At 37.5% G+C, this 24,377-nt stretch overlaps 1 protein-coding gene across 6 annotated transcripts in view; it reads right to left on the reverse strand.

The window, feature by feature from the left end:
- SNX27 (sorting nexin 27) overlaps positions 1–24,377 on the reverse strand; it is an 83,681-nt gene that overhangs the window by 42,821 nt on the left and 16,483 nt on the right. For 4 of the 6 annotated variants that reach the window (XM_019919893.3, XM_019919892.3, XM_019919895.3 and 1 more), the window contains exon 2: positions 16,964–17,195. The exons of the other annotated variants lie outside the window; for them this stretch is intronic. In XM_019919893.3, the coding sequence (XP_019775452.1) occupies positions 16,964–17,195 (232 nt within the window). The remainder of the gene's footprint in view (positions 1–16,963; positions 17,196–24,377) is intronic. 6 annotated transcript variants of the gene reach the window in all.

The following is a 24,377-nucleotide window of genomic DNA, read 5'->3' on the forward strand; positions in this document are numbered from 1 at the left end:
AAAAACAAGAACCATATATATGTTGCCTAAAAGAGACTTACTTCAGATATAAAGACACACACAGGCAGAAAGTGAGGGAATAGAAAAAGGTACTCCATGCAAATGAAAATGTAAAGAAAGCCAGAATAGCAATACTTATATCAGACCAAATAGACTATAAAACAAGGACTGTAATAAGAGATAAAGAAGGACATTACATAACGATCAATGAATAAATCCAAGAAGAAGATATAACAACTGTAAATATATATGCACCCAACATAGGAGCACTGAATACATAAAGCAAACATTAACAGACACAGAGGAGGAGAAACTGACAGTAACACAATGACAGTAGGGGACTTTAACACCCCACCTACAACAATGGACAGATGATCCAAACAGATGATCAATAACAGAACACTAGCCTTAAATGACCCATTAGATTAGATAGACTTAACAGATATATATATAGAACATTCCATCCAAAAGCAGCAAATTGCTCATTCTTTTCAAGTGCACATGGAACATTCTCCAGAATAGGTAACATGCTAGGTCACAAAACAAGTCTCAGTAAATTTAAAACTGAAACCATATCAAGCATCTTTTCTGACCACAATGCTATGAGACTAGAAATGAACTACAAGAAAAACCTGCAAAAAACACAAACACATGGAGGCTAAACAATGTGCTACTCAACACCCAATGGGTCACTGAAGAAATCAAAGAAATTTAAAAATACCTGGAGACAAATGAAAATGAAAACACAACGATCCAAAATCTATGTGACACAGGAAAAGCAGTTCTAAGAGGGAAGTTTATAGCGATACAAGCCTACCACAGGAGAAAAGAAATATCTCAAATAAGCTAATTTTACACCTAAAGTAACTAGAAAAAGAGCAAACAAAACAAAGTTAGTAGAAGAAATCATACAGATCAGAGCAGAAATAAATGAAATAGAGACTAAATAACAACAATGACAACAACAAAACAATAGAAAAAATTGACGAAACTAAGAGTGGTTCCTTGGTGTGACATTTTTAAAGTACTGAAAGAAAATACCATCACCCCAGAATACTATGCCCTGTAAAAATATCTTTAAAACATAAGGGTGGACCAGAGGGCAGAGAGTAGAAGCAAGAAGAACTACAATCCTGCAGCCTGTGGAACAAAAACCACATTCACAGAAAGATAGACAAGATGAAAAGGCAGAGGGCTATGTATCAGATTAAGGAAAAAGATAAAACCCCAGAAAAACAATTAAATGAAGTGGAGATAGGCAACCTTCCAGAAAAAGAATTCAGAATATGATAGTGAAAATGATCCAGGACCTCGGAAAAAGAATGGAGGCAAAAATCGAGAAGATGCAAGAAATGTTTAACAAAGACTTAGAAGAAGTAAAGAACAAACAAACAGAGATGAACGATACAATAACTGAAATGAAAACTACACTAGAAGGAATCAATAGCAGAATAACTGAGGCAGAAGCATGGATAAGTGACCTAGAAGACAGAATGGTGGAATTCACTGCTGCAGAACAGAATAAAGAAAAAAGAATGAAAAGCAATGAAGACAGCCTAAGAGACCTCTGGGACAACATTAAACGCAACAACATTTGCATTATAGGGGTCCCAGAAGAAGAAGGGAGAGAGAAAGGACCAGAGAAAATATTTGAAGTGATTATAATCGAAAACTTCCTTAACATGGGAAAGGAAATAGCCAGCCAAGTTCAGGAAGCGCAGAGTCCCATACAGGATAAACCCAAGGAGAAACATGCTGACACATAGTAATCAAACTGGCAAAAATTAAAGACAAAGAAAAATTATTGAAAGCAGCAAGGGAAAAATGACATATAACATACAAGGGAACTCCCATAAGGTTAACAGCTGATTTCTCAGCAGAAACTCTACAAGCCAGAAGGGAGTGGCATGATATACTTAATGTGATGAAAAGGAAGAACCTACAACCAAGATTACTCTACCCGGCAAGGATCTCATTCAGATTCGCTGGAGAAATCAAAAGCTTTACAGAGAAGTGAGAGCTAAGAGAATTCAGCACCACCAAACCAGCTCTACAACAAATGCTAAAGGAACTTCTCTAAGTGAGAAACATAAGAGAAGAAAAGGACCTACAAAAACAAACCCAAAACAATTAAGACAATGGTCACAGGAATATACATATCGATAATTACCTTAAACGTGAATGGATTAAATGCTCCAACCAAAAGACACAGGCTTGCTGAATGGATACAAAAATAAGACCCATATATATGCTGTCTACAAGAGACCCACGTCAGACGTAGGGACACATACAGACTGAAAGTGACAGGATGGAAAAAGATATTCCATGCAAATGGAAATCAAAAGAAAGCTGGAGTAACAATATTCATATCAGATAAAATACACTTTAAAATAAAGAATGTTACAAGAGACAAGGACGGACAGTACATAATGATCAAGGGATCAATTCAAGAAGAAGATATAACAATTATAAATATATATGCACCCAACACAGGAGCACCTCAATCCATACGGCAACTGCTAACAGCTCTAAAAGAGGAAATCGACAGTAACACAATAATAGTGGGGGACTTTAACACCTCATTTACACCAATGGACAGATCATCCAAAATGAAAATAAATAAGGAAACAGAAGCTTTAAATGACACAATAGACCGACAGATTTAATTGATATTTTTAGGACATTCCATCCAAAAACAGCAGATTATACTTTCTTCTCAAGTGCGCATGGAACATTCTCCAGGAGAGATCACATCTTGGGTCACAAATCAAGCCTCAGTAAGTTTACGAAAACTAAAATCATATCAAGCATCTTTTTGACCACAATGCTATGAGATTAGAAATGAATTACAGGGAAAAAAAGTAAAAAACACAAACACATGAAGGCTAAACAATACGTTACTAAATAACCAAGAGATCACTGAAGAAATCAAAGAGAAAATAAAAAAATACCTAGAGACAAATGACAATTAAAACACAATGATCCAAAACCTATGGGATACAGCAAAAGCAGTTCTAAGAGGGAAGTTTATAGCTATACAAGCCTACATCAAGAAACAGGAAAAATCTCAAATAAACAATCTAACCTTACACCTAAAGGAACTAGAGAAAGAAGAAAAAACAAAACCCAAAGTTAGCAGTAGGAAAGAAATCATAAAGATCAGAGCAAAAATAAATGAAATAGAAACAAATAAAACAATAACAAAGATCAATAAAACTAAAAGCTGATTCTTTAAGAAGATAAACAAAATTGATAAACCACTAGCCAGACTCATCAAGAAAAAGAGGGAGAGGACTCAAATCAATAAAATTAGAAATGAAAAAGGAGAAGTTACAAGAGACACCACAGAAATCCAGAACATCCTAAGAGACTACTACAAGCAACTCTACGCCAATAAAATGGACAACCTGGAAGAAATGGACAAATTCTTAGAAAGGTATAACCTTCCAAGACTAAACCAGGAAGAAATAGAAAATATGAACAGACCAATCACAAGTAATGAAATTGAAACTGTGATTAAAAATTTTCCAACAAACAAAAGTCCAGGACCAGACAGCTTTCCAGGTGAATTCTATTAAACATTTAGAGAAAAGCTAATACCCATCCTTCTCAAACTCTTCCAAAAAATTGCAGAGGAAGGAACACTCCCAAACTCATTCTATGAGACCACCATCACCCTGATACCAAAACCAGACAAAGATACTACAAAAAAAGAAAATTACAGACCAATATCACTGATGAATATAGATGCAAAAATCCTCAACAAAATACTAGCAAAGAGAATCCAATAACACATTAAAAAGATCATACACCATGATCAAGTGGGATTTATCCCAGGGATGCAAGGATTCTTCAATATACACAAATCAATCAATGTGATACAGCATATTAACAAAGTGAAAAGTAAAAACCATATGATCATCTCAATAGATGCAGAAAAAGCTTTGACAAAATTCAACACCCATTTATGATAACGCTTCAGAAAGTGGGCATAGAGAGAACCTATCTCAACATAATAAAGGCCATATACGACAAACCACAGCAAACATCGTTGTCAATGGTGAAAAACTGAAAGCATTTCCTCTAAAATCAGGAAGAAGACAAGGATGTCCACTCTCACCACTATTATTCAATATAGTTTTGGAAGTCCTAGCCACAGCAATCAGAGAAGAAAAAGAAATAAAAGGAATACAAATTGGAAAAGAAGAAGTAAAACTGTCACTGTTTGCAGATGACATGATACTGTACATAGAGAATCCTAAAGATGCCACCAGAAAACTACTAGAGCTAATCAATTAATTTGGTAAAGTTGCAGGATACAAAATTAATGCACAGAAATCTCTTGCATTCCTATACACTAATGATGAAAAAGCCAAAAGAGAAATTTAGGAAACACTCCCATTTACCATTGTAACAAAAAGAATAAAATACCTAGGAATAAACCTACCAAGGGAGACAAAAGACCTGTATGCAGAGAACTATAAGACAGTGATGAAAGAAATTAAAGATGATACCAACAGATGAAGAGATATACCATGTTCTTGGACTGGAAGAATCAATATTGAGAAAATGACTATACTACCCAAAGCAATCTACAGATTCAATGCAATCCCTATCAAATTACCAATGGCATTTTTTACGGAACTAGAACAAAAAATCTTAAAATTTGTATGGAGACACAAAAGACCCAGAACAGCCAAAGCAGTCTTGAGGGAAAAAAACGGAGCTGGAGGAATTCAACTCCCTGACTTCAGACTATACTACAAAGCTACAGTAATCAAGACAATATGGTACTGGCACAAAAAACAGAAACACAGATCAATGGAACAAGATAGAAAGCCCAGAGATAAACCCATGCACCTATGGTCAACTAATCTATGACAAAGGAGGCAAGGATATACAATGGAGAAAAGACATTCTCTTCAATAAGTGGTGCTGGGAAAACTGGACAGGTACATGTAAAAGAATGAAATTAGAACACTCCCTAACACCATACACGAAAATAAACTCAAAATGGATGAGAGACCTAAACATAAGACCGGACACTATAAAACTCTTCGAGGAAAACATAGGAAGAACACTCTTTGACATAACTCACAGCAAGACCTTTTTTGATCCACTTCCTAGAGTAATGGAGATAAAAACAAAAATAAACAAATGGGACCTAATGAAACTTCAAAGCTTTTGCACAGCAAAGGAAACCATAGGGTTTCCCTGGTGGCGCAGTGGTTGAGAATCTGCCTGCCAATGCAGGGGACACGGGTTCCAGCCCTGGTCTGGGAAGACCCCACATGCCACGGAGTAACTAGGCCCGTGAGCCACAGTTAATGAGCCTGCGCATCTGGAGCCTGTGCTCCACAACAAGAGAGGCCTCGACAGTGAGAGGCCTGCGCACCGCCATGAAGAGTGGCCCCCACTTGCTGCAACTAGAGAAAGCCCTCACACAGAAACGAAGACCCAACACAGCCATAAATAAATAAATAAAATTTTTTTAAAAAAAGGAAACCATTAACAAGACGAAAAGACAACCCTCAGAATGGGAGAAAATATTTGCAAATGAATCGACAAAGGATTAATCTCCAAAATATATAAACAGCTCATGCAGCTCAATATTAAAAAAACAAACAACCCAATCCAAAAACGGGCAGAAGACCTAAACAGACATTTCTCCAAAGAAGACATACAGATAGCCAAGAAGCACATGAAAAGCTCCTCAACATCACTAATTATTAGAGAAATGCAAATCAAAACTACAATGAGGTATCACCTCACACCAGTTAGAATGGGCATCATCAGAAAATCTACAAACAATAAATGCTGGAAAGGGTGTGGAGAAAAGGGAATCCTCTTGCACTGTTGGTGGGAATGTAAATTGATACAGCCACTATGGAGAACAGCATGGAGGTTCCTTAAAAAACTAAAAATAGAATTACCATATGACCCAGCAATCCCACTACTGGGCATATACCCATAGAAAACCATAATTCAAAAAGACACATGCACCCCAATGTTCATTGCAGCACTGTTTAAAATAGCCAGGTCATGGAAGCAACCTAAATGCCCATTGACAGACGAATGGATAAAAAAGATGTGGTACATATATACAATGGAATATTACTCAGCTCTAAAAAGGAATGATATTGGGTCATTTGTTGAGACGTGGATGGATCTAGAGACTGTCATACAGAGTGAAGTAAGTCAGAAAGAAAAAAACAAATATCGTATATTAACGCATGTATGTGGAACCTAGAAAAATGGTACAGATGAACCAGTTTGCAGGGCAGAAATTGAGACACAGATGTAGAGAACAAACGTATGGACACCAAGGGGGGAAAGCGGCGGGGGGGGTGGGGGGTGGGGATGGTGGTGTGATGAATTGGGCGATTGGGATTGAAATGTATACAATGATGTGTATAAAATTGATGACTAATAAAAATCTGCCGTATAAAAAAATAAAAATTCAAAAATTTTAAAAGAAAAAGGAATATGAAAAAGAGTATATATAGATATATATATAGATATATGTATGTATAACTGTGTCACTTTGCTGTACAGCAGAAACTGGCACACCATTGTAAATCAACTACACTTCAATAATTTTTTTTTTTTTTTTTGCGGTACGCGGGCCTCTCACTGTTGTGGCCTCTCCTGTTGCGGAGCACAGGCTCTGGACGTGCAGGCTCAGCTGTCATGGCTCACAGGCCCAGCCGCTCCGCAGCATGTGGGATCTTCCCGGACCGGGGCACGAACCCGTGTCCCCTGCATCAGCAGGCGGACTCTCAACCACTGCGCCACCAGGGAAGCCCCAGTAAAAATTTTAAAATAAATAAAAATCTCCTAAGGGAAAATGAAACTAGACCCTTTTAAACCCAGCTCTTACCACAGGTTTAGTTTGGGTCAAGTTATGTCCCTGACATAACTGCACATTTTAAAAAGGTGTCAGAACACAACTTACAAACTCCGAAAAAAAATAAAATAAAATAAGGGTGAAATAAAGCCTTTTTCAGATCAACAAAAGCTGAGAGAATTCATTGCCAGCAGATCTACACTACAAGAATATTAATGGAAATTCTTCAGGCAGAATCAATATGATACCAGATGGAAACTGCAGTTACACAAAGGAATGAAGTACACCAGGAATGGTAAATATGTGCTTGAATATAAAGAAACTCTTCTCATTTTCAATCTCTTTAATTATTTTTTTAATATTTATTTACTTAGGCTGTGCCAGGTCTTAGCTGCGGCACACGGGATCTTCGTTGTGGCGTGTTTAGTTGCCACATGCGGGATCTTTAGCTGCAGTATGCAGGCTTCTTAGTTACAGCATGCAGACTCTTAGTTGCCACACGTGGACTCTTAGTTGCAGCACGTGGACTCTTAGTTGCAGCACGTGGACTCTTAGTTGCAGCATGCGGACTCTTAGTTGCAGCATGCAGACTCCTTGTTGTGGCATGCATGTGGGATCTAGTTCCCAGACCAGGGATCGAACCCAGGCCCCCTGCACTGGGAGTGCAGATTCTTACCCAGTGGACCACCAGGGAAGTCCCCTCTTTAATTATTTAAAGCAAAGACAACAACAAAATATCATGGACTTTATAGTACATATAGAAGTAAAATGTATAACAACAGCACAAAGGATAGAAGGTGGAAATGAAATGTACTGCTATAAAATTCTTATACTAAATGATAAGTAATATTGTATTATTTGAAGATAATACTTAAAAAGATGTATCCTGTAAATGTAGAACAACCACTAACAAAATAAAACAACAATTATATGGAGATAATATGGGATCATTAAAAATACTCTATTAATCGAAAAGAAGGCAAGAAAGGAGGAAAAAGGAATAAAGAACACATGAGATATAGATAATAAAGAATATGGTAGATTTAAACCTAACTACATCAATAATTATACTGGGACTTCCCTGGTGGCACAGTGGTTAAGAATCCGCCTACCAACGCAGGGGACACAGCTTCGAGCCCTGGTCCAGGAAGATCCCACATGCCGCGGAGCAACTAAGCCCATGCGCCACAACTATTGAGCCTGCACTCTAGAGCCCGCGAGCCACAACTACTGAACCCATGTGCCACAACTACTGAGCCTGCACTCTAGAGTCTGCGAGCCACAACTACTGAAGCCTGCGCGCCTAGAGCCTGTGCTCCGCAACAAGAGAAGCCACCACAATGAGAAGCCCGCGCACCACAACGAAGAGTAGCCCCTGCTCACCACAACTAGAGAAAGCCTGTGCACAGCAAAGAAGACCCCATGCAGCCAAAAATAAATTGATTAATTTAAAAATAAATAAATAAAATAATTATACTAAGTATGCAGACTATACACTCCAAGTAAAAGACCAAGATTGCCAGACTGCACAAAAAAAGCAAGATACAACTATATGGTGTCTACAAGAAACCCATTTTAAGTATAATTATACAGATCGGTTAAAAGTAAAAGAATGGAAAAGATATCCAATGAAAACAATAACCAAAAGAAAGCTGAAGCGGCTATTAGTGGCTATATGTTAATATTAGAGACAGACTTCAGAACAAAGAACAATGCAAGAGATGTTTAAGGTGTCAATTCACTTTAAGACATAATGACTTCATTATACATAAAGAAAACATGGATAGAACTGAAGATTCTGCTTCAGGTAAACTCTCTATAGACCAACCCTCCCAGTGAACAACTACAAGCTCTGGAAAAAATACAAAAACCAATAACCTGAGGATTCTGAATGGTACACTAAAATTGTAAAGGGGAGTCAAAACATGAAGCAATTGACAGAGTTGGGGAGTTTCCTGCTTTTAGGGGATTTTGCCCTGAGAGGGAGCATCAGTCACAAATTAGCATAACTTAAGCAACTAAAACTCCAAGAAAAACTGTGACATCTTTCTGGCCAGAGGAAAGAGAGAAAGGTTCTGGGCAATCATGGATGCCACCAAAATGAGTAGAGAATCCCAAAAGAGACAGAACCAGAAAAGGGGATGCCTTAATTCTGTGAACGAACATCACATACATCTCAGGCTGATCCCTCCCTAAATGATATATACACAAGACAGACTCAAAAGTAGCACAGCAAAAGCTGAAAGAATTGAAATGAGACTTGAAGTGCAACTCACAGAAGCTGACACAGCTTACAGTTAACTGCCAAGTAAAACAAATACATCAATATTCCTCAGAGGAATATCACAGAATACAGAGTCTACACAATGTAACATTCACAATACCCAGGATACAATCCAAAATTACTCACTGTACAAAGAACCAAGAAGATATGACCCATTCCCAATGAAAAAGACACTAAAAAGAGAACATCAAAATGACATAAATATTAAAATGTTCAGACATACACTCAATGGAACAGAACAGTATACAGAAATAAAACCACACATATATGTTCAACTGATCTTCAACAATAATGTCAAGGTATTTCAGTGCGGAAAGAATATTCTTTTCAACACAAGTTGCTAAAACTGGATACCCATATGGGGGAAAAAATAACCTTGACCCTTAAATCATACAATATACAACAATCAACTCAGAATGGATCACAGACCTAAACATAAGAATAAAACTATGATGCGGCCACTTTGGAAAACAGTTTGGCATTTCCTCAAAAGGTTAAACATAGGAGTTACCATATGACCCAGCAATTCTACTCCTAAGTATTTCTTTCCAAGAGAAATGAAAACAGGTATCCACACAAAAACTCGTACACACATGCTCATACCAGCAATATACACAAGAGGCAAAAAATATAAAGAACCCCAAATGTCCATCAATAGAAGAAGAGATAAATTAAATGTGCTATATTCATACAATGGAGTGTCATTTGGCTGATACATGCTCCAACATGGATAAACCTTGAAAATACATATGGCTTCACTTATATGAAACATCCAGAATAGGCAAATCTATAGAGATGGAAAGTAGATTAGTGGTTGCCTAGGACTACAGGGGATAGGAGGTTTGGAGAATGATGGCTAAAGGGTATAGAGTTTCTTTTTTTTTTTTTTAAAATAAATTTATTTATTTATTTATGGCTATGTTGGGTCTTCGTTTCTGTGAGAGGGCTTTCTCCAGTTGCGGTAAGCGGGGGCCACTCTTCATGGCGGTGCGCGGGACTCTCACTGTCGCGGCCTCTCGTTGCGGAGCACAGGCTCCAGACGCACAGGCTCAGTAGCTGTGGCTCACGGACCTAGTTGCTCCACGGCATGTGGGATTCTCCAAGACCAGGGCTCGAACCTGTGTCCCCTGCATTGGCAGGCAGATTCTCAACCACTGCGCCACCAGGGAAGCCCCTAGAGTTTCTTTTTGAGATGATGAAAATGTTCTAAAATTGTGGTGATAGTTGCACAATTCTGTGAGCATATTAAGAACCACTGAATTGTACACTTTAAATGGGTGAATTTATGGTATGTGAATCATACTTCGAAATAAAGTTATTACAAAATCAGAAAGCTAAAACTATAAAACTTTTAGAAGAAAACATAAAAATTTGTGTTCTTGAGGTAGGCAGATTTCTTAGAACACAAAAAGCATTATTCATAAAAGAAAGAAATTGACAAACTACACTTCATCAGAGTTTAAAACTTGTTTTTTTGAAAGACACTGTTAAAAATAAAATAAAAAGGCAAGCCTCAGACTGGGAGAAATATTTTACAAAGCATTTATCTGATAAAAGACTTATATACAGTATACATAAATAACACTTAAAACAAAATAAGACAAACAGCCCTTTTTTTTTTTTTGGTACACGGGCCTCTCACTGTTGTGGCCTCTCCCATTGCGGAGCACAGGATCCAGACATGCAGGCTCAGCGGCCATGGCTCACAGGCCCAGCCGCTCCGCGGCATGTGGGATCTTCCCGGACCGGGGCACGAACCCGTGTCCCCTGCATCGGCAGGTGGACTCTCAACCACTGCACCACCAGGGAAGCCCCAGCCCAATTTTTTAAATGGGCAAGAGCAGAACAGATACTTTAACAATGAAGATATAAGAAAAGCCATTAAGCACATGAAAATACACTCATCATGAGTCATTAGGCAAATGCAAAATTAAAATCAGAATGAAACACCACTATACTCACTAGAATGGCTAGAATTTAAAAAACTGAAAATACCAAGTATTCAAGAGGTTACGGAGCAACTGGAACGCTCCACTACAGATGAGAATACAAAAACAGTACAGCCTCTTTGGAAAACAGTTTGACATTTTCTCATTTGACCCTGCAATTCCACTTCTAGCTGTGTATGTACTCAAGAGAAATGAAAACATAAATCTACATAAAGACCTGTACATTAATGTTATTTCATGGCAGCGTCATTAATAATAGCCCCAAACTGGAAACAACACAAATGGGCAACAACAAGCGAACAGATAAATAAACTGTAGTAAATCCATCCAATGGAATACTATCAGTAATTAAAAAGGAATAAACTATTGATATATGCAACAACACGTATCAATCTTTTTTTTTTTTTTCAGTACGCGGGCCTCTCACTCTTGTGGCCTCTCCCGTTGCAGAGCACAGGCTCCGGAAGTGCAGGCTCAGCGGCCATGGCGCACGGGCCCAGCCACTCTGCAGCATGTGGGATCTTCCCAGACCGGGGCACGAACCTGTGTCCCCTGCATCGGCAGGCGGACTCTCAACCACTGCGCCACCAGGGAAGCCCTCATGTATCAATCTTAAAGGACTATACTAAGTGAACAAAGCTAGACATGAAAGACTACATATTGTATGCTTCCATTTATTTGACATTCTAAAAAAGGCAGAATACAGTAACAGAAAGGTGATCAGTGGTTGACAGAGGCAGTGGAAGGGAAAGAGGACTGACTACAAAGGGGCATGAGGGAACTTCCTGGGACAATGAAAATGTTCTATATCTTGATTGTGGTGATTATAAAACTATGTGCTTTAATTAAAACTCATGAAACTAGACATTTAACATGGGTGAATGTTAATGTTAGTAAATTATGCTCAATAAAGTTGATTTTTTAAAAAAGGACAATTAGTAGTTTCATTCCTTTTCTAAGTCTACAGAGGTTCTCGAGGTCTCAGGTAATTCCCCAAAGGTCTCAATATCCAATCTGCTCCATTTTTAGGGCCCAATCTTGATTTCTACTTCTTACATGTCTTATGATTAAAAGTATAGCACCTCTACAAAGGATCATGAGAGACTACTACGAGAAACTATACATCCATAAAATGGACAACCTAGAAGAAATGGACATATTCTTAGAATGGTACAATCTCCCAAGACTGAAGCAGGAAGAAATAGAAAATATAAAGAGACCAATTACCAGTACTGAAATTGAATCAGTAATTTAAAAACTCCCAACAAACAAAAGTCCAAGACCAGATGGCTTCACAGGTGAATTCTACTAACATCTACAGAAGAGTTAACACCTATCCTTCTGAAACTATTCTAAAAAATTGCAGAGGAACGAACACTTACTAACTCATTCTATGAGGCCACCATCACCCTGATACCAAAACAAAACAAAGATATCACAAAAAAGGAAAATTACAGGCCAGTATCACTGATGAACACAAAAATCCTCAACAAAATACTAGCAAACTGGGACTTTCCTGGTGGCAAAGTGGTTAAGGAACTGCCTGCCAACGCAGAGGACACGGGTTCAAGCCCTGGTGCGGGAAGATCCACATGCCTCAAAGCAACTAAGCCTGTGCACCACACCTACTGAGCCTGTGCTCTAGAGCCCGCGAGCCACAACTACTGAGCCCGCATGCCACAACTACTGAAGCCCACACGCCCACAGCCCATGCTCCGCAACAAGAGAAGCCACTGCAATGAGAAGTCCGCACACCGCAATGAAGAGTAGCCCCCGCTCGCCACAACTAGAGAAAAGCCCTTGCGCAGCAACGAAGATCCAATGCAGCCAAAAATAAATAATAAATTAATTTTTAAAAAATACTAGCAAACCGACTCCAACAATACATTAAAAGGGTCATACACCATGACCAAGTGGGACTTATTCCAGGGATCCAAGTATTCTTCAACATCTGCAAATCAATGTGATACACCACACTAACAAACTGAAGAATAAAACCATATGATCATCTCAATAGATGCAGAAAAAGCTTTTGATAAAATTCAACATCCATTTATGATAAAATCTCTTCAGAAAGTGGACACAGAGGAAACATACTTCAACATAATAAAGGCCATATAGGGACTTCCCTGGTGGCGCAGTGGTTAAGAATCTGCCTGCCAATGCAGGAGACACGGGTTCTATCCGTGGTCCAGGAAGATCCCACATGCCGTGGAGCAACTAAGCCCATGCACCACAACTACTGAGCCTGCACTCTACAGCCCTCGAGCCACGACTACTGAGCCCGCGTGCCACAACTACTGAAGCCCATGGTCCCATGCTCGGCAACAAGAAAGAAGAGAAGCCACCACGATGAGAAGCGCACACACCGCAATGAACAGTAGCCCCCACTCACCGCAACTAGAGAAAAGCCTGCGCGTAGCAACGAAGCCCCAATGTAGCCCAAAATAAATAAATTAAATAAATAAATTTTAAAATAAAATAAATAAAGGTCATATATGACAAACCCACAGCTAACATCATACTCAATGATGAAAAGCTGAAAGCATTTCCTCTAAGATCAGGAACAAGACAAGGATGCCCACTCTCATCACTTTTATTCAACACAGTTTTGGAAGCCCTAGCCACAGCAATCAGAGACAAAAAGAAATAAAAGGAATCCAAATTGGAAAAGAAGAAACAGAACTGTCACTGTTTGCAATTGACATGATGCTACACATAGAAAATCCTAAAGATGCTACCAGAAAACTACTAGAGCTCATCAATGAATTCAGTAAAGTTGCTGGATACAAAATTAATATACAGAAATCTGTTGCATTTCTATACACTAAAAATGAAATATCAGAAAGAGAAATTAAGGAAACAATCCCATTTACCATCATATCAAAAAGAATAAAATACTTAGGAATAAACCTAGCTAAGGAGGCAAAAGATTTGTATTACAAAAACTATAAGACACTGATAACAGAAACTGAAGATGACACAAACAGATGGAAAAATATACCATGTTCTTGGATTGGAATAATCAATATTGTTAAAATTACCGTGACTACCCAAGGCAATATACAGATTCAACACAATCCCTATCAAATTACCAGTGGCATTTTTCACAAAACTAGAACAAAAAAATTTTTTATTTGTATGGAAACACAAAACACCTTAAATAGCCAAAACAATCTTGAGAAAGAAGAATGGAGCTAGAGGAATCATGCTCCCTGGCTTCAGACTGTACTACAAAGCTACAGTAATCAAAACAGTGTAGTATTGGCACAAAAACAGACATATAGATCAATGGAACAGGATAGAAAGCGCAGGAAAAAACCCACACACTTATGATCAATTAATCTATGACAAATGAGGCAAAAATATACAATGGAGAAAAGGCAGTCTCTTCAATAAGTGGTGCTGGGGAAACTGGATAGCTACGTGTAAAAGAATGAATTAGAACATTCTCTAACACCAGATACAAAAATAAACTCAAAATGGATTAAAGACCTAAATGTAAGACCAGATACTATAAAACTCCTAGAGGAAAACATAGGCAGAACACTCTTTGACAAAACAAAATCACAGCAATATTTTTTTGGATGCATCTTCTAGAGTAATGGAAGTAAAAACAAAAATAAACAAATGGGACCTAATTAAACTTAAAAGCTTTTGCACAGCAAAGGAAATCATAAACAAAATGAAAAGACAACCTACGGACTGGGAGAAAATATTTGCAAATGATGCTACCGATGAGGGATTAACTTCCAAAATATACAAACAGTTCATACAGCTTAATATCAAAAAAAACCCAAACAACCCAATCAAAAAATGGGCAGAAGACTTAAAAAGACATTTCTCCAAAGAAGACACAGAGGCACATGAAAAGATGCTCAACATTGCTAATTATGAGAGAAATGCAAATCAAAACTATAATGAGGTATGACCTCACACCAGTCAAAAAGGCCACCATTAAAAAAAATCTACAAATAATAAACGCTGGAGAGGGTGTGGAGAAAAAGGAACCTTCCTACACTGTTGGTGGGAATGTAAACTGGTGCCTCCGCTATGAAAAACAGTATGGAGGTTCCTTAAAAAATTAAAAATAGAGTTATCATATGACACAGCAATCCACTCGTGGGCATATATCGGGAGAAAAACTCTAATTTGAAAGGATACATGCACACCAATGTTCATAGAAGCACTATGTACAACAGCCAAGACATGGAAGCAACCTAAGTGTCCATTGACAGATGAATGGATAAAGAAGATGTGCTACATATACAGAATGGAATATTACTCAGCCATAAAAAAGAATGAAATAATGCCATTTGCAGCAACGTGGATGGACCTATAGATTATCATACTAAGTGAAGTAAGTCAGACAGAAAAAGACAAATATTATATGATACCACTTATATGCAGAATCTAAAAAAAAATGATACAAATGAATTTATTTACAAAACAGAAATAGACTCACAGACACAGAAAACAGACTTATGGTTAACAAAGGGGATAGTGGGGCATGAGGTTGGGGTGGGGGAGATAAATCAGGAGTTTGGGATTAACATATATACACTACTATATATAGAATAGATAAATAACAAGGACCTACTTGGGAAACACAGGGAACTATCCTGTAATAACCTATAATGGAAAAGAATCTGAAAAAGAATAGATATATATGTGTATGTATAACTGAATCACTTTGCTGTACACCTGAAACTAACACAACATTGTAAATTAACTATACTTCAATTTAAAAAATGGTTAAAAAAAAGTATAGCACCTCTGAAACACAAAACTCTAAATTTTGTGTGTATAGTTCGGAGAATACATAGACCAGACTGACATAAAGCCTACATGCTATCATCTCCAGCTAAATTACAGATGCAGTCAAACATTATTTGATCCTTCTGGAACTTTTCAGGCTTCCTTGCTTGCTTTTCTCATGTCCCCATTAAAAAGAATTTACCATAAATATCTAGTAGCTCATTCCTATACAGGGGACAAATCTCAGTTTCAGAGACTGCAACATTAAACAGCAGATCAGCTTTAAACACATGTCGTCTGTTTGCCAATACCTACAGAATGCACTGCATTTTCCACAAAGATTAATGAATTTCTCATTATACCATCACTCCCAAAATAATCAAAGGCAAATAAAGAATACTGCAACCAAGGGAAAAATTAAGCAGATTGGGCTATCAGTTGTAATTAGGTTTTAAAGAACAAACAAAGGCATTTGGGAAAGGGGCTGGCACACATCATCCAGAATTCAAGATGGGCTTTCCTGCATATCTACAACAGCAAGAAACTGGAAATGTATAAAATAGCCCATATGAATTGCATGCAGAATATAATGAGGACCTTGGAGAAAACCAGAATTAATCATTCACACAGATATCTCCAAAGAAAATGAAAAAGAACAAGATATGAAGTGGGGTATAGGGCACTTGTAGGTTCTGACATGGACAAACTCTGTATTACCCAAATGTTTTGGAAGACACACCACACTTTAAAATTAATCTTGCTCTATAACTCTACAGAGTCAACAGTGAGAGACTGCTATTAGCAAAGAGATATGACAACCAATAAAAGAACAAACAAAATAAACTCACACATGATTGCAAAAGGCCCAAATCCAAACTTAAAACTGTCTAGAATAAAATGGAGTTATACTTAAGCAGAAATATGCCTCTTCTTCCATTACTGTAGTTCACTCCCTGCAATAAATCAGGGCCAGTGTCTTTTATTTATGTGTAAACCCATATTCCTGGTAGGCAAACTGACCTAGGTGGCAGTCATTTATCCTAGTGCTCTAATATATATCATAAATGATAAGATTGGGAGAAACAAAAGCTAGGTGTTTGAGGATGGAGTTGGGCTGACACTCACCACAAACTTCTCACCATTCTGCTCCACATGTTTGTATGTGGGGACCGATATGGGCACTGCTTGCTTTTCTGTGTAATCATAAAATGACTGTCCCAACGAGTCGTCACTGGGATCTAGGTTATCTGCCTCATGAGGAGGTACAGATAACACTGTCAAGATCAATTCCTTCTCGCCTGCTCGGATCAGGTCCACCACCTGCTTGTGTGTCGCCCCCTCAACATTCACGCCGTTCCTAAGGGGAAAAAGGGAAAAAGACAATCCCATAAACCAGAAGGGTCCAAACACCTTATAGCTCCACCCTCCTGCCCCCACTCCAGTGTCATGAAGTATGAACCACAAAATAAAAAGATCAGTTTGGTTCCAGAAAAGCTGTTTATGTTTTTACAAATCATAATGTGAAAAAGTGTGTGTGAACTTATGGCAGGGGGAAAAATGGCAACAGGTGAAAGGACCTACCCTTCCTCTATGCTAAAACCTCGCACACAGCCTCAGGAAAACACAAGGGAAGGAGGGTGAAGCTGATGAGGGAACAAAGCTTTTAAAGCCAATTCCCTCATCCCAACTAAGCACGTATACAATACAATAAAGTGGCTTTTAACAATCCTGCCATTTGAACTGTTCTTTGTCCTTTTTAAATTTCTTAGAATTCGGAATTCTGTCAAAAGAAATTTTTCACAAAATATGCTCCCTTAATTTGTAAAGACCCAAAAAGTATGACTTAAGATAGTTCTTTTACATTTGTATCTGATTTCTCCCCATATCTTAAAATCGGTCAACTTAATTTTCCTTTATACCAAGTTTCATCACCTTGGGAATTAAATGATATATATCTTCATACACACTAGTTTCCTCTATCACTCAGTTTTTAAAAAGGCAAGGAGATAAACTCTCTAAAATTTTATTATCTGACCCAACTTCCTTTGTTCTCCCAATCACTTCAATTAGTATCTACTTTTTTTTCTGTTCTGTGCTATCTCACTTAAAGCCCTGTGTAATCAGTTCAAACTAAAAAATGTATCGCTAAGTTTACATAGTAAATCAACCTACGCATTCTCCTTCCTGTTCCACTGTGTATAAAAAGGCTGAAACTAGGAAAAGTACAAGGTTTGGAAGAACAATAATTTTGTCAAGAAAGATGCTGAGTCTCACAAAACTCACTCAGCAAACTGAACTACCCTTCCAGAATGCTGACCCCGCCCCTTATCTCAGCAAAAACCACTAGGCAGCTAGCTGACCTGGAGGGAATCCCCCCATGGCTATCCCAAGAGGGTTAGGAAATACACACCTGGCCTTTAGTCAATTTCATAAAAGCTTATCTACCCTTTAAACTCTTTTTCACTCTTGTTCCAAACCATTAGGGTTTTTCCTTCCTGCAAATGATGCTAGGTTTAGGTTTAACAAGCCTTCCACAAACTTTTCAATCACTGGAATTGTCTGTCAGAGTATGGTATCTGAAACATCCATTTATATAAACAGAACAGGCAGGAGATCATCCAGCTAAGCCTCCTTCCTTATTCTAGGTTTAACAATCTAGCCAGTAAATTCAGTGCTCTTGACATTTCACAACCTAAAATCTAACTTAAATACACACACACACACACACACACACACACACACACACACACTACAGCAATTTTACAACTGGCTAGCTATAGAAGAAAATAAAGAGCTCCCTCCGCTGATGGAAATTTGAGCTTTTAAAATTCAGATCAGGTCAGACCAGTGGCCAGAAAAAGTGGTCAGTTCTTTGATCATAGAGCAGGATGGTAAAATAGAAGAAAATGGGCTTTGGAGCTAGATCTACGTGGGTTCAAATCCTGGCCCTGCCAGAACTGGTCTTAAGTCATTTAACCTTTCTTAGCATTGCTTTCCACGTCTATAAAAGAGAGACAATAATAAGTCCCTAACAGAGTCGTTGTGAAGATTAATGTAATAAAACATGTAACTTGCCAAGATCAATGCCTGAACACTCATACCAGAAAGTATATTAAGGAAAGAAGTACTATGTATCTATGGGTTATGAAGAGATTTTGGTTGAAGAATAAATGTAAACCTAAAGTTGGGGATTGGTGAAGCATTTCATCTGAATCTTTGACCTAATTACTAGTTCTGGGAAAATATTTTGATGGTAGAAGAAATAAAATGGAAAAGGCAAAAGTTAAAAATCAACAGAGAGAATTTGATCTATCCCTAGGAATCTTAACTCACGAATATCCTTGTTAATTTTTTTTTTTTAACAAAGTGAGGAAAACTAATACTGTAGAGACTGAAGTAAATATCTTGGATACTAAAACATGATTTTTATGTTAGTATAATCAATTTTATGAGATCAGCATTTGTGAAAAAAGTTTAAGAACTGATGCTCAAATCTTATTTTTCAGCTCCCTAATTTTTCCTAATTTTAAAGGATTTTTAATCTGGACTACTCTGTCGATAGGCTTGGGGGCGGGCGGCGGTCAGTGAACCCCTACAGACTTTGTATGTAAAATTATATTTGTCTACATATATGCATTGTTTTCTGGGAAGAGGGCCCACAGCTTTCATCAGCTTCAAAAAAGGAGTATGTAATCTCCAGAAAGGTTAAAAACTATTGTTTTCAATGCATACCTCCACCCGTTCAGTTTTCAAGTTAGAATACACTGTTCCTTGGGTCACTCACAGAAATAAGCCCTGAAAATTGGCAAACTTAAGTGACGCTTACTCCAAAAGCAGGCAGGGAGCAAGGAAGCTTGCTTAGGTTTCACTTCTTTAATAGTAAGACCAAGCTTCAAATTGGCTATCATCCCCAAAACTCTCTTAAAAAAACCCAAAATAACAACAAAAACAAAAAAAACAGGAAAGAACTACCAGTGTCATATTCTAAACACACTTGCTAATACTTATCTGGTTCAACTGTAGAAGGAATTCTATACATTCCACAATTTAATACAAGCTGGAAATTCCTTAATTCTTCAGAGAATGAAATAGGTCAGTAAAAACCCCAGGATGCCTGATTTCAAAAAGGGCCCTCCCTCAAGAATTAAGAGCCCTTCATAGTCATAAAAATGTTTATATGATATCCCCTTTTCCACAAGAATGCTACTATACCAGACTCATATTAGGTGTGGCCCAATTTGGCCGATTCTGAAGACAAAAATGAATGTAAACTATAAATTCTGCAGAAAGGGAACTTTCAGCACTAAAGACTTCTGGTTCAAAGCATGGGTTCTGGAGTCAGAGAGACTTCCGTCTGAATACCAGTTGTGCCATTTAAGAGATGAGACATTTGGCAAATGATTCAATCTCATTAAGCCTCAATTTCTTAACTCATAGAATGGGGCTAATAAGATAACAGAGTTATTGTAAGACCCCAAATGAGATAAAGCTCTAGAATACAGTAATCACTCAATAAAAGGTAGTTATTCATGTGACAGCATTTCTATCAGCTGGGCAAGCAGGTTGGCAGTATTTTGGCCTCCTGATGATACAAACAAACCCTTTCTATGACCAATTTCCCTTGCTTTTCTTTTGTCTTTGTAACATAATCTAGATGGAATTCATTTGAAAATAAATGACTGAGCTCTCAACCAATGATAATAGGAAACACAAGACAGTCAACTTCAAAAGAGAACTACCGCATCAGAGAACCACTAAGTCCTATACCACACAAAAGTAACTACTGCCCAGTAAGTTCTACCCATCAATGCTTTTTCTACAAAGAAAGGCTTAAACACACCATCAAATATTTTCAACAGATATGTGATTAAACAAATACAGTAAAATGTTAATTATAGCATCTAGGTGGTAAACGGGTATTCTCGTGCAATTCCTTCAACTTTTCTGTATGTTTGAAATTTTTCAAAATAAAATGTGGAGAGGGTTTCCCTGGTGGCGCAGTGGTTAAGAATCCGCCTGCCAACGCAGGGGACAAGGGTTCAAGCCCTGGTCCGGGAAGTTCTCACATGCCCTGGAGCAATGAAGCCCATGCGCCACAACTACTGAGCCTGCACTCCAGAGCCCGCGAGCCACAACTACGGAAGCCCGCGTGCCTAGAGTCCATACTCCGCAACAAGAAAAGCCAACGCAATGAGAAGTGCACGCACCGCAACGAAGAGTAGCCCGCGCTCGCCACACCTAGAGAAAGCACGCACGCAGCAAGGAAGACCCAACACAGCCAAAAATAAATAAATAAAATTAATTAATTTTAAAAATAAATTAAATGTTGAGGGAAAAAAGAAGGCAACCAAAAAATCCAACCATCCACAACTAAGACCAAAATTTAGTTTCCTTACGCATCTAGATGATACCCAATTACTTTGTGTCTTCAGCATTGTAAAGATACACTTGATAATTTTAATAAAATGCCCCTCATTTTTTACATAAGACCAAAATTTGACCCCACTGGAGAGGCCTTTAGCTAGCTAACAGGAATGGCTTTAAGTAAGACTTTTATTCAACTAAAGTTAGCCAGCTGAGGAAACTGCAAAGCTAATATAAACACTCCCAAAAAAGCAGGGAAAAAAAGTTCTAAATAGTCAGGATTTGTATACTGTTTATGAAGGAACCTGTATATAATGAAACTAGGTATGGATGGAAGTATGACACAGCCGATCACTATACGTGCCACAGGAAGGAGCCATTCTATGTGGTAAGCAGAATATTATTTTGACCCCCTGTGACACGCAGGAAAGTAATTAAAGTGTAGTTAGTCCCCCAGAGGCAGCCTGTAAAAAACAGACAATAAAGTCCTATAACTGCAAGCAGTAGGAGACACTTCTCAATTCTGTAGGTTAAAACACAACGGCTACATGTTCACAGAAAGGTTAAAATAAAAAAAGTTTTGCCAAGGATGTGGAAGAGATGGAATTCTCATGCATTGCTGATGGGAGCATAAAGCAAAAACAATCCGGCAGTTTCTTATAATGTGAAACATAAACACATTTACTATATGACCTACCAATTCCACTCCTACGTATCTACCCAAGAGAAATGAAAACATGTCCATACAGACAATTATAGTTGAATGTTCACTGAAGCTTTATTCATCATAGTCCAAAACTGAAAACAGCCAAATGTCTATCAAGAGGTAAACAGATAAACTGTGGCACATTCATGCCACAGAGTATTACTCAGCAATAAAAAGGACCAAACTACTGATGCCCACAATATGGATGAATCTCAAAAATACACTGAGCAAAGAAGACAGAAAAGAGTCTGTTTGATTTGATTTCATTTATTTGAAGTTCCGAATAGACAAAACTATTCTATAGTGATAATTATCAGATCAGTGGTTGTCTGTCAGGGAGGGGGCAGGGGTAGGGGGTACAACAGACACAAGGAAGCTTTCTGAAGTAATGTGTGTGCTCTATATCTTGATTGGGGTGGTAGTTAAACGGATCTATACTTTTCTCAGATTTAAAACTCTCAAAATGTGTGCATTTGACTGTATGTAAATTAAACCTCAATAAAGTTGATTTTAAAATAAAATTATATAATATCCTCATTTAGAAATGTAAAATAGTCCATCATCAGAGTGAAACAGCCCCTATTCTACTTTTAGATTACTCTGAATTTTTTTTTTGCTGTTATTGACAATGTTGTTATGAAGATCCCAATAGATGAATCTCTACACATATCTGCAGTACAAAATTGTTTAATGGATAAAACACACCCTTTTTCCTTCACCTCCCGTATCTTTGTGGAAAATAAGCTAAGCCTTCAATACTTTCACGTCTTACAAGCCTATTTCAACAAAATAATGAAGAGAAAATTAAGCCAGAGCTAGTTTTACCCCTACTACTGCTTTGGCCTTTTGTCTTAACCTCCTAAAAACAACAGGACACGTATTTCAAGCCTAGTGTAGTTAAGAATGTCAGCAACAGATGATTATAAAATTAAGCCAGAGAGCAACAGCATCTCTGTCTAGTTTATTAAAGCCATAATGTGAGAAACATCAAACTCACTCAACACTTGATTAATACTATTGTATTACATTATAAATATAATTGATCTTTTTTAGGAGTCCTAGAATCCCCTTTTTAGATTTTTAAGCATTCAAGGCTGTAAAGCATTTTCTTCTCACAGAGTATTTGAAAAAGAATTTGTCCAGCCAAATAGCTAACATTAGAAAAACTTCTAATAACATTGAAGTACATCAAGCAAATGAACTTACAACTCAAAAAATATTTAAGAAGACTATATGCAAACATGGAAAAGTCCTTATAATATGTAAAATGCAAAAAACAAAGACTATAAATATTGTTTGAGGTTTTTTGCATTTAAAATATAAAAATATCGTCCATTGTGATCTTATGAGCACATAAGATATTTCTGCCCCCAAATAGACACAGTATGTAAACTATGAAAATAGCTAAGTTAGGGTAACTATGGGTAATTTTAAAAATTTAACATAGCTTTTCTATCTTTTCAATTACACAAAGCTTTTTAAACAAACTCCCTATCTTCTCTGCAATATATTTTCTTGGAAATTGGGTGAAGATCTTACAATTTGGAGAAAAACAGTCCCCTAACTCATCAAAAGAACAACCCTTCCTTTGACTTTTCTCGGTTCATTGCCCAGTTGTTGAGTACATCTATACTAGACACTAGACTTTAAAAACAAGGAACTACTCTACTGAAATGTAAAGACATGTCCTTTTAAATTTTGCAATTAAATCATCTGGCTGGCTTAGGTTGACTCCTTTTCATCCACCTCTGCCTCTTTGATATCTAACTTAGGCAAACAATCAAATCACATAACTGACTAATTGTATTAGCAATCATGCTGTACTTTGCCCTTACACTCTGGAGATAAGGGATTCAGACATGCATAAGCAATAAAAATAGCCAAAGGAAGTCAAGCTTGATCGTGTCTGTACCAAAGTACAATGCCAGACCACTAAATACCAAGAACTTTTTGGAATTTTGTTTCAGAAATAATAACATTTTAGAACACCTAATTTACTGACAGGACAAGAGAAGTACAACTAGAGAAAGTAAATGGTCAAAGGTTTCTAAAACGCTTGCATTTTTTCTAATAAACAATCTGGTTAACAATTTTAAAAGCACAAAACTATTATCTCAATTACTCTTAATGTTAACTTATGTGGAAAATGAGACGATGACTACATAAACAGGTAGAAAATGGAAAGCCATTTCACTGGTAATATGCATCTAAAGTCATAAAAATGTTCATGTTCCTTCAACCCAAAATGGCCTTACTGAGAATTTATCCTAAGGAAATCATCATAATATGAGCTCCATGAGGGCAAGAACTTTACAGTGGCATTTGGACCATTCTCAAGTATTTGTTGAAAGAAATGAAATAATCCTGAACACAGAAAAAGCAAGGTACAAGTATGTTCATTATTTAGGTTGTTTCCAAATTTCTGTTCTTATAAAAAGTCAGCAATAGGGGGAAATGAATGATAAAGAA

Source organism: Tursiops truncatus, chromosome 1 (genome assembly GCF_011762595.2).
Source record: "Tursiops truncatus isolate mTurTru1 chromosome 1, mTurTru1.mat.Y, whole genome shotgun sequence".
In the NCBI taxonomy this organism is placed as follows: domain Eukaryota; kingdom Metazoa; phylum Chordata; class Mammalia; order Artiodactyla; family Delphinidae; genus Tursiops; species Tursiops truncatus.